At 39.1% G+C, this 12,462-nt stretch overlaps 1 protein-coding gene across 1 annotated transcript in view; it reads right to left on the bottom strand.

Annotated features, from left to right (window-relative positions):
* Positions 1-12,462, bottom strand: part of TMX4 (thioredoxin related transmembrane protein 4) — a 44,577-nt gene that overhangs the window by 13,008 nt on the left and 19,107 nt on the right. Inside the window, exons 3-5 of the mRNA XM_004433766.3 lie at positions 12,217-12,262; positions 10,526-10,654; positions 6,666-6,711 (exon numbers count right to left, since the gene is read on the bottom strand). Of these exons, the coding sequence (XP_004433823.1) occupies positions 6,666-6,711; positions 10,526-10,654; positions 12,217-12,262 (221 nt within the window). The remainder of the gene's footprint in view (positions 1-6,665; positions 6,712-10,525; positions 10,655-12,216; positions 12,263-12,462) is intronic.

The following is a 12,462-nucleotide window of genomic DNA, read 5'->3' on the forward strand; positions in this document are numbered from 1 at the left end:
TATGAGCTCCCACAAAGTTCATCCAGTAGTTTATGCATCTATCTGATTCTTCAAAAATAAGTCAAATTTTACAACATTGAGAATCTGAGAGTAATAATCAAGGTCCTTTCTAGTAAGAGTTTTGTTACACTTCCTTGAAGTCCATGATCTAGTAGAATTCTGGTAGAATTGTTTTTCTAGTCCCTTCTTCCATCATGATAGATTTTTTTGGTCACTCTTGCCTAATAATTATATATACCTCACTTTTAACTCATAATATGGCATCTATAAAAAATTAAACTTCTTGACTCATTACCAATTTTTAAGTAGAACTAAATTACTACTTAAGAACATCAACCATTTAAAATGTCTCTATACTTCCTTTTTTCTAATCAGATTCTCATTGCTCTACCCTTACCCATTCTTAACAACTTCCCTAAATTGCCATAAAACCTAAAATGTAATACTAGAAGAAAATTTTTCCAGTTAATTCATTATGAGCAATTCATTATAAGATTTCATCTTTGAGTAGAGCGCACATGCTTAACTGTTCCCTGGGACTCTGTTTGATACCAAACACCAAAAAATGAGTGAAGAGATACGATCTTGGCTAGAAATTATTTACATGCTAAATAATACAGAATTACAGATATGAACCTGCTAGTCTGGAGTCAAAGCCCACTTACATGTGGACTTGAAGGAGCCATGCTTCCTTATGAGGGTTTAGTAGCCATCTGTTTTAGGCCCTTAGAGCTTCAAAAACAGTAATTCACTATGATACGAGCAATTATTGGGCACATGATGAAATGGCTCCAAGCTAAATGCCTCAGCAGGCAGAGATAAAGACTGAATGACTTGCCCAGAACTGATGAGGTGGCTGAAAATGAGTTCAAGCTTCTATTTTAATTTAATGTTCCTCAAAATCTGAATTACTCAAGTATCTCCCATTGGTTTCTCGGTTTATAAATGTCAATACAATTAAGTAACATATTTCATTCTGGCTTAATTCTGAATGATAAACAAATAAAAAAGCTTGTTAACTGATCTAGAATAATCTGAGATCCCCTGTCTCCAATTTCTTATTCAGCAGAAGAGACAGATCTAAAGACTCAGCTAGTATTTTAAACACTAACACATATAATCAGTGTTAATAATAAATATTTGTTGACTAAGAAAATGATACTAGCAAATCCTTAAACTATTCTTAGGAAATGCAAACAACTCTTAATTTGTAAACTATCATCTGTCCTCTATTGGTGGCATTGGTCATCCTTCTGTCTTTACCCAGGGCAATTGTTTATTAAGAATAATCCAGCATTCTGCAACTCAGCAGGCAAAAGAGGTATTTGGGATATCAAAACACTGTTTCATTCAAACTCTTTTCAATGGAATTCTAAAATGTATTGCACTGGGCCCTGCTTTAGAAAATTCTATGTATTGAACACAGTTTATGCTGTTCTTGATGACTCAGTGCCATCATCAGGAATAAACTCTGAAACGTACCAAAGAATTAGAAGATATGGAAAGCCAGTCTGCATTTGTGCTGACCCATGGATGTATGTACTCTGGAATTTGCTTTATAAATATCTGCCGTTCTGCCTTACTCATATGGTTAGAATGAACAATGTGCAGTTTTAAGTCCTTCTGGACAGTGTCTTATGCCCTTTCTGCAAAATAAATGATTCAAGTAACCCTCAACAAACTTTCTAAGTTATTTTCTAGAATGCAGTAGGTTATTTGCCTTTGTATCATTGCATTCTGAGTCACACACTTCTTAGCACATTCAAAACATCCTCTTAAAATAAGCTCCACTTCAATTTTCTTGTGTTAACTTAGTCTTTAAAGGATTTATTTGCGCTTCTTAGAGAAGCCCTGCCATCTTGTGGTCTTTTAGGTGACTATTACTAAAGCCTCATTAATCAAGTTGTGTTTTCACAACCTCAGACATAAATCTTTATCTGTTTACTCTACCTGATTCCACAATGGTTTTGGAGCACCTTAAGAGCGTTAGGCTTCATGGTACTAGGTACCTGATGCTTTGCTGTATACATGTTTCCAAACAATAACAGATTAAAACTGATCTAATTCTGTTAATTGCCACGCAGTGACAGTTTTCACTTGCAGAAAATACTGATCCTTGTTCAATATTATATGTGCTCATTAGAGGAAGCAGCCTACTGTTTCTTTAAAATGCACAAAAATGTTGCTTAATGGGCCTGATACCTTATACTATTATACTATTGTAATAGATGACTGAGTTAGAGCTAAGTTTTGGCTACGTACAGATTTGAGTGAGAGAACTAAATAAAGACATCATTGCAGTAGAATAAATGATAAGAACATTCCAATGAGTGGTGAGATGGATTTAAGGAGTGGAGCCAGGCCAAGGCCCACACTGTAGCCAACTGTGAAAAGAAAGGAAAAGACAGAAAGCCTGGAAAGCCTCTCCAAACATATGTCACAAACAAAAATTTCAACCCCAGGATTCCTAACCCTGACTATGGCGCCAGCCTCAACAGTGGTGCTTCCCAAGTTCAATCTTTTGCACACCAGTTTCATGGCATCAGCCTCACCTTGTACTATCCTTTAGATTATTAACATTTTTCATTAAGTTGAGTCACTTTTTTTTAAGTTGAATAAAATTTTAAAGAAATTTTATATTCCTACCATAAATAGAAAATCAGTATCAATTCTGTATCTAGAAGATGTCTACTCTTTGAGAAACTTCTCTTGTTGTTGTACATCTTGCAGGCTTCAGTGACTCCTGTGAGGTGGGCAGAATGTAAAAACTATACATGAAGATAGGTATTATAGCTAAAGTGGCAATGACTTCTAGGAGTTTATATAAAAATTAAAATATATAAGGGATGCCATCATGACTAGATTGGAAAGACAATTGGAATTTTGGTGATGGAAAGAACACGCCAGATTATCTACTCTTGTCCCACACTGTGGTAGAAATTATCTATCAAGGATCCCTAGGATTCCAGGTGAGAGCAGGAAGCTCACAGGGTCTGGCTTTTAAGACTATTCAAAGGGCTTCCTCACCTCAATGGTTTATTCAAGCAAGAACATATGGGAGGTTAATGTAGATTTAAGAAAGTCAAATGCAGACCCAACAAAACCCCTTAGTTCATTAGAACTCAGCTGTGTGGGTGTCATCACCCGGGGACCCTGGCATCCTGAGGACCAGCTTTTATCTCCGGAATGCCAGACCCAGCAAGCTGGCTTCACTGCTAAGGCAGAAACTCAAGGACTTTAAGGAATCACTAGTTCTGATCTTCTAGATGTTGCTCTTGTTTTTGTTTTTTCTTTTTCATTAGAGAAAAATTACAAATACAGAAAAAGATTTTTAAAAATCAGTTGTAATTTCAGTATCAGAGATAACCATTGTTGATATCTGATTAATCTCTCTCTAGGCATTTTCCTAAATATACACAAAAACTCTGTATAAACATTACACTATACAAACTGTTATCTTTTCCCCCACTTAATAACATGCAATTTTCCCTATGGAAGTATTTACATCTAACTAGCTACCCACCCAGGGGAGACTGTTGCTGAGGAAAGACTGACTGCTATCTGTCTATGTATCCACAAAAAGAGATTGTGGCTAGGCATCAACAATCTTCCCTCACTGGCATTAGTTCCTCTATGTCTTTCTTTCTTCCCTGTTTTTATCTTCTTTCTTGAAGACTACACTCTTTTAGTTCTAGCCATGCTCTCTGTCTCACCACATGCTGTGCTTCTTCTGTTCTTGTTAATATGGTTGCAGTACAGTTTTATATTATTTAGACATAAGTTAAAAACAGAGTATGCTCCCCACAATTATACATTCAACATTGATGTGAGGATCTTGAGCAAGGGAGAAAAACCAGCTAAATAAGCCAACTGAGTGGGCCAGGAGCACTGGCTCAGTAAGTGGTTCTGTGAGAGCAACAGGCAAGACTGCACCTAGAGGTTGAAGTGGCAACCAGAGACCTGACAGGTAGTCAAAGATTGGATCCCACCAAGCCAGGGATCATACCCTCTGTGAATAAGAGGATAAGGGTTAGATTCTAGAAACAGGTAGGTGGTGAGAGCCCTTCCCAGAGATTTAATAAAACACTATTTCTAAGAATAAAAGAAAGTGCAAAAGTTATCAAGAGGTTTGGGGAAGCTAGATGCTGACACAGAGGGTGTAATTATATTTCTATTACAGATTTTTAAGGTAACGTATACACACACATGAGAAGATAATAAAAACAACCTACAAACCTACCATTTATATTCTTTTGGTCATGTACACTCCCCTCCCACCTGACCCCTCTACACATACACAATCTATATTCAGAGCAAATGTATTAGTGATCGTAATAAATATAAATGGACTAAATTTATCAGTTAAAAGAATTTCTTCTTGCTATATGCTTTTTACAAGACTCACTTAAAAGATAACTACCACAGAAAGGTTGCAAGTGATAAAAAAAAATTCCAGGAAAATGCTAACCAAAAGAAAAAGAATATAGTATTAACACTAGACAAATATGACCTTATAGAATGTAAAATGTAATTGTTTGTGTGTCAAATTCTACAGTCTATCTTATAAAACTCTATTTTGTTGTTCCTTTTTTTTATAATTTTATTTATTTATTTTTTTCCCCAAAGCCCCAGTAGATAGTTGTTTATGTCATAGCTGCACATCCTTCTAGTTGTTGTATGTGGGACGCGGCCTCAACATGGCCGGAGAAGCGGTGCGTTGGTGTGCGCCCGGGATCGAACCCGGGCCACCAGTAGCGGAGCGCGTGCACTTAACCGCTAAGCCACAGGGCCGGCCCTTTTCTTCCCTTTTTTGATATGTGGAAAGACATTCTAAATATATATATATCTATAAATATCATATATGCTTTACTTCTCAATCACTAAGAAGAACATCTTAATAGGTTATTCAGAGATGAATGATATTCTATTCTCCAAATGGCCCTTTGTTTTCAGTCCCATGCATCCACACGGAATCCATCCATGTTGCCCAAGGCTGGGCACTGTGTGTACAAAGATAAAACATCCATTCCCGGCCTTGATGTGCTCCAAATGCCACACATTGTAATCATTTGCATGATATAATGAAAAACTGTAACTCTTTATCTAAACTCTTGTTTAGCTAAGCACTAAATGCCAAGCTATATGAAGTCAGAGCAATTATTTATCTTCCCTGATACCGTCTTTGAAAGTAAAACTACTCTTTAACAATGTGTGAAGGCCATGACCAACTTCCACCTAAGCTCTTCTTAACTCACAAAACAAGTTCATCTCTTGACCTGCACTTATTATAGGTTCTGTGCTAAGATCTTGATCTCAATGATTTCTGACATCCATCTATTACAATTATCCTGTTGGATTAGACATTCTAAGGCTACCTACAAGGCTCTCGGATGGCTATCAGAATATATGATTCTAGTGTCAACATAATACAAAGGGCAGAATCCCTAACTCTCAATTCCCAGTTTGCAATTCATAATTCTCAGCCCTTGAATAAACTTCTCACCAATGTTAAGAAAACAGCAGAAGGAAACCATATGAAACTCAAACTATCTGGACAAAGGGAAAATGTTGTTGTTTAATATAATACACAAATGCCAAAAAAAGGCAGTTACCAAATTTTAACCAAAAAAGACTGAATCCAAGCAACCAATTTAGCCTCTGTCATAAAAAAAAAAAAAAAAAACCCTGAAGTAAGTATTCTATCTCACAAGGCAAAAAATATAATACAACTGAGAAACTGGGACACAAAAAGTTGTTCTTAAATTTCCCTCAACATGTATCAGTGTGCATGAGAAACAGAAAGTCCTCATGAGTTCCCTGATATTAAGTTCCAAATATGACACTATCACCTACAATCATAGCTTGGAAAACACACATATAGAGATTCACCTCTAAAGACTTTTTGAAATACTTGAAGGGTATATATTTAATTCCACAGCAATTTTGTTAAATCTGGTAGTATTTAGCCCACCCTACACATAAAAGGGAGCAAAAGGTTATGTGACACATTCAAGATTATATAATAGTTCAACATTTTAACCTAAATAACTCACTGAAATGGCTCAGTGAAATGATACAATTCCATACAGCAGGGGCATGCAAACTTTTCCTTAAAGGGCCAGATAGTAAACATTTTAGGCTTGTGGGCCATATGGTCTCTGTCACAACTACTCAACTCTACCATTGTAGTGTAAAAGCAGTCACAGAAAATAGATAATGAATGAACATGGCTCTGTTCCAGTAAAACTTTATTCATAAAAATAGGTGGCCAGCCCACAGGGATCAGCTATAGTTTGCTGATCCCCGACATATGGAATCACTTGCAGGCTTAGATAATCTTTGATCTGTAGGGAACTTATGAGAATGGGAAAATAAGACAAAGTAAAACCACATAAGCCCTTTCAGCTTTGATAAAGGGATTCATCACTGATCTAAGAAAATACGACTTTGACACAATAATTACAGGTCCTTGTTCAATTTACGCTCTTCTACACAAAAGACATATTTCCACTAGGACCCTGCCTGAGAGTAGTTGTGTGGCTTAAGAATAAAAGCGAAATTATATATTTATAAGTGATTATTTTCTTATTAATTAGAAGCTACATTCTTACTCTTAAAAAACTCCTCTGCCAAGATTCAACAAGGACATATTTAAGATTACTCACCCATATCTTGCCAGAGATGCTAAAAAGACCAGCCATTCCAGACATCCTAAAAAAAAATAAAGAGGAGAACCACTGGTGATGTATACTATGAAAAAACAAAACAGAACAAAACTCAAGTCACAAGGACTGTCCCTCTACTTCTTGCAATACATCGTCTTCTCTCTATGATTCACGTCTGTTCTTATAGAGCTTAGACTCCATGGCCATCACTTCAATCACTCTGCTGTAACTACATCAAATCCCCTGGCTCTTTCTGCCTCCATTGTACATACCTGGCAAAATCCCCAACCCTAGCAGCTGAATGTCTCTGGGGAAAAAAATCATATGACCAGCTGATTGTTCTCCCTTCACAGTCACAAACCTCAGCGAGCAGTAAATACTGCCCAATCCCAATGCAATTTTTAGGTTCTACCTGAGATGATAGCTCACGTCTTCTTCTCTCTCTTCAAACCTAAAACACCCTCCCCAAGCATTCTCAGCTAACACTCCTCCTATGTCACTGCAGAATCAGAAGCGATTATGTGATCTCTCTTATCTTCCCACCAACAAATGAGCCTGGTGTACACCTGCATCCACCTTCTCCTGTTACGACAGAGAAAGTCTATCTGCCCTGACCCAGCCCAAATTCTTCTCTTGTGCCTTGGATCTCTTTTGTCTTGTTAATGACTTGGTTCTTTCTGTCATCCCTTCTTCCTGCATTAGCAATTTCTCCCTCTCTGCTGGATCATTTCTTTTTTTTTTTTTTGTGAGGAAGATCAGCCCTGAGCTAACATCCATGCCAATCCTCCTCTTTTTGCTGAGGAAGACCAGCCCTGAGCTAACGTCTATTGCCAATCCTCCTCCTTTTTTTCCCCAAAGCCCCAGTAGATAGCTGAATGTCATAGTTGCACATCCTTCTAGTTGCTGTATGTGGGACGCCGCCTCAGCATAGCCCAACAAGCGGTGGGTCGGTGCGCGCCCGGGATCCGAACCCAGGCCACTAGGAGCAGAGCGCGCGCACTTAACCGCTAAGCCAAGGGGCCAGCCCCTGGATCATTTTCATCAGCATGAAAACCTGTGCTACACTCCCTCATCTTTTAAAAAGAGCATCTCTGGATCTCATATAGCCCAGACAAACTTCTCCAGAGTAGTCTACACTTGCTGTTTCTTCTTCCTCAGCATATCTTTAACCCATTCAAATTTGGCTTCCATCCTCACTGCTGCACCATCACTATTCGTCAAGGCCACAGCGACCTCACATTGCTTCATTCAACGTCCACGTCTCATGCTTGATCTTCCATCCTCTTGGTAACATGGGACACAATGAGTGCTCCCTCCTTCTTGAGCACCCTTTACTTGGTTTCTAGGAAACTGCACACTCCTGTTTGTCCTCCTACCTCACTGGTGCTCATCTACAATTTCCTTTTGCTGACTCCTTCTCTACGACTTCTTGATTTTGGGGTGTCTCGTGGCTTGGTCCCAAGTACTTTCTCTTTTTCCTTCTAAGTGATCCCCTCCCTTCTAAGGCTTTAAACACCATCTATAACCTTTGTATTTGTGTTCTCCATGGAGACCCATCTCCAAGCATCCAACCTGACAGCTCTACAAAGAAGTCTGCATCTCAAACATAACATGTTCAATGCTGAACCCTTGATTTTCTCTTGCTCAAATCAGTAGGTGGTCTAGTGGTTAAGATTCAGTGCTCTCACCACCATGGACCAGGTTTGTTTCCTGGTCAGGAAACCACACCATCTGTGAGTTGTCATACTGTGGTGGCTGCATGTTGTCTTAATGCTGAAATCTATGGCACTGGTATTTCAAATGCCAGCAGTGTCACCCATGGTGGACAGGTTTCAGTGGGGCTTCCACAGTACGACAAACTAGGAAGGACCTGGCCACACATTTTCAAAAAAATTGGCCATGAAAACCCTATGAATAGCAACAGAGTACTGTCTGATACAGCGCCGGAAGATGAAGAGGATGGCACAAAAAGAACGGGCAGGGTTCCACTCTGCTGTACACAGGGTTGCTAGGAGCTGGAATCGAGTCAGCAGCACTAACAACAACAAATCAGTGAGTACTTACACCACCAGGATCCACCAAGTACTCAAACCAGAAACCAAAGGAGTTTTTATTTGTGAATCTTCCCTCTCCTTCTTTCTCCTTGGCTCCTTGAAGAAAGCCAAGTTTACCTTCAAAACATTATTTTAAATTCACCCTTACTCTCCGCCCCCACTGCTGCCACCCTAATATGCACTCCCACCATCCCTAGGCTGGACACTACAACAGCCTTCTGCTTGTCTCACCTCACCCATTCCTGTCCTCTCCAATTTCTTCTCCGAAGAGCCACCTTCTCATTGTGTGCACTGATAACATCCAAGCTCCCCACTGTGGCCACAGGTCCTGTATGACCTGGCTCTGGCCTCTCTTACTTGGCTCACACTATTCTCCCTCCCCTTCATTGTGCTCGACCCTGGCCACCTTTCTGCTCCTCTGCAAATCAAGCTCTCTCCAAACTGGGGCCGATGCACATGCTATAACCATTCCTGGGAACATTTCTCCCCGTGCTTTTTACCTGGCTCGGTCCTTCTATCCTTCAGATCTCACATATAATCCTCCTGTCAGAGTGGCGTCTCCTAGCCCCTCCATCTAATGTAGGTCCATAACCCCCAGTTACTCCCTGTTTCAGTAAAGCTGTGTTTGTTTTTAAACAGCCCTATCCAGACTATGATTCTTTGTATCCTTACTTTTTTTCTTAATCTGTCTTACTTTAAGTTACTTGAGGAGCAAAGGGACCACGTCTGTCTTGTTCACTGTTGAATATCTAGCAGCTAGAACAGTATCTGGCATAAAATCAGTGCTCAAATATTTGCAGAATGAAATGCCAGAGGTGAGCTGCTTTTTTTTTTTTTTAATTTTATTTATTTATTTATTTTTTCCCCCAAAGCCCCAGTAGATAGTCGTATGTCATAGCTGCACATCTCTCTAGTTGCTGTATGTGGGACGCGGCCTCAGCATGGCCGGAGAAGCGGTGCGTCGGTGCGCGCCTGGGATCCGAACCCAGGCCGCCAGCAGCGGGGCGCACGCACTTAACCGCTAAGCCACGGGGCCGGCCCGAGGTGAGCTGCTTTGTAAGCTATGTATTTCCTATGTATTACATAGATACCACTAGATGAGTTATTTCTGAATTATTGCATGATTTGCTTCTATTTCAGCAGGATATTTTTCACATTTGTTAAAAATGTAAAATTTTTACACTTTTACTTTACATTTTTTTATACTCTGGAAGCTCCACTGAAACCTAACATAAAATTACAAATATGATAATTCATTCAAAATTAAAACTAACTGTGGAAAAAGTCATTATTGTTTGGCTTTATCTACCTCACCAAGTATTATACAGTTTGTTATCATGGCCAAAAGTTACTCCCAGAAGTATTCTGCTAGGTAGCCAAAGATACCATAGGTTTTATTTTCCACACAAGATACAATAGCAATTCTTTCATGAACTATATATAATTCGAGAAAGAGTTACTCTTTTATCTTGTCAATAATTTAAAAGGAAGAAAGAATGGTAAATGATGTTCAATATCATATTTTGTAAAGAGAAAACAGTTAGCATGGCTCAGCACAAAAACTGGAGAGGAGGTTTTCAGTAACCCACCAAATCTGCTACTTAATTCCCAGCATACTAACAACTGGCTAAAACATATGGGGTCATAAACCAGAAACACCACACAGGCCAAGCATGGTCATGTGTAGTCTGGGTAATCAGAAGTGAATATGAAGAAAAAATGTAGGCTTTCAAGGTCCATGGCCTGTTCATTTGATACCTCCTGTTCTATTCAGAACACCTTGTCATTAAAAAAAAATCAAGTTACGTTAGAGAAGCCGGGGACTTCCAGCCAGTCAGAGGCTCAACTGATTGCCATTTCTTCTCTAAGATATAATTCTGCAGGTCTTCGTAGATTCCTGGGCCACGATAACGGCGGAATATGCCATCCTTTGCACTATAAATTATGAAAATAAATCAGTTAAAATAACAAATGTTACAAATAATAAAAATCAAAATAACTATTGGTTTTACACGTGAACTCCACTCTGAATTTTAACTTGGCTCAAATGAAGAAAAAATATTATGGTTAGGCATGAATCAGAAAGCAAACATAATGAGAAATTCCAAAAGAGAAAGGATTAAACTATTTTATCACTGCACAATTTGTGACTATAAGCAAAGTTCTTGGCAGTGTTTAATCTGCCAAGTTACTTTTTATTATTTTTGCTACCAATTATTTTGATTTTTCTTACAACAGCAAAGCAGCAATTGTTATCAAGTTTTAAAAAACTGTATCCACATTTCCAAATTTATGTCATTCAAGTCCCTCCCCTCAAAGTCAACAAAACATCTCTTAGTCTCACATGCCCCTTCAGTCTTCCCTCCCTCTCGCTTTCTCACCAGTCAAGCTTCCCAAGGGAACAGTCTACGCTTGCCATTCTCTCCTCTTATATTACTCATTCACTACTTGGTGTGATTGAGGGTTCTGCTTCCACGACTCCATTGAAACTACTCATAATGGGGGTCTCCAATGACTCCTAAGTGCCATATCCATGGAACACTTTTCTGCCATTTTTCCTTTGTCTGTCATTGGCACTGTCCACTACTGAAGACCCTTCCTTTCTCCTTTCTCTTGGCTTTTATGACATTAGCTCTCTGGACTTCTTCCTACTACTCTGACCATTCCTTCTCCCTGTCTTCCTTTGTAGACGTCCTAACGTTGGTCAACCCCAGGTTCTATCCTTGACCTGCTTCTCTTCCCATTGCGTATGTGTTCTCTAGATATATTCTAACTGTTACCTACCTAGACGCTGAGGAAGACCCAACATGTATCTCTAGTCTGGATCTTTCTTCTGAGCTCTAGATCTTGACATCACATTGTCAATTAAACTTCTCCATTTGGAACTAGCATAGGCACTGCACACTATTTTCTCCATTCCAGCCTCTATCTTCCAAACTTCATCTTATTCTAATGGTTCCTCAATAGCTTTTATGAGTTATACATGGCCTGTTGGTAGTCATCACTGGCTCTTCCTTTCCTATGGCTAATCAGTCACCAAGTCCCTAAGTATCTCTGGAATCCACCCCCTCCTTTCTCTTTCACCTGTCCCTACCTGAGCCTCATCACCCAGGATGATCCAACCGCACCCTATGGGCCAGCCATAAAGAACCACTTACAGTTCCCAGAAGTTCTCCTTTTCTCCTGGGCTTTTCCATCATATCTCCTCTATCTGGAAAGGCCTTGTCTGCTTAACCAATTCCTATTTAACTATTAAGAATCACCCCACCTTTTATATCATCAGAAAAATCTTCTTTGACTCCCCCACCAATTCACTGCCTGAAATCAGGTTCCTTTCTCTGCAGCACTTTGGGTATTTCTCTCCTCTAACAGCTATTATTCAGTGCAGACCAGTCTTTCTCCTGAATGAGCGATGGTTTTGGAGAACAACTTAGAATTCCCGGTATACATCTACTGATTTCTAATTTTTGCAAGACCAAAAAATTATTTAAACTTACTGAAAAAACGCTGGGAGAGTGGTGACAAAGAAGCGGCCACTCAAACCTACAAGAAGCATAAACAGAAAAGTTACAAGTCAAACTCAGACTGACCTAAACACCTAACTTAAGTTCTAAAACAAGCAGCCTTGAGCTTACTTTCATAACCACATTATTAAAATCATTACAATTATTGAATCACATTTACTATTTCATTTTTGACTTAAAGAAATTTTTTTTTTCCCCGTTTTTATTTACCTAACACTT

This window comes from Ceratotherium simum, chromosome 21, assembly GCF_057802395.1.
Source record: "Ceratotherium simum simum isolate JZ-2026a chromosome 21, ASM5780239v1, whole genome shotgun sequence".
NCBI lineage: Eukaryota > Metazoa > Chordata > Mammalia > Perissodactyla > Rhinocerotidae > Ceratotherium > Ceratotherium simum.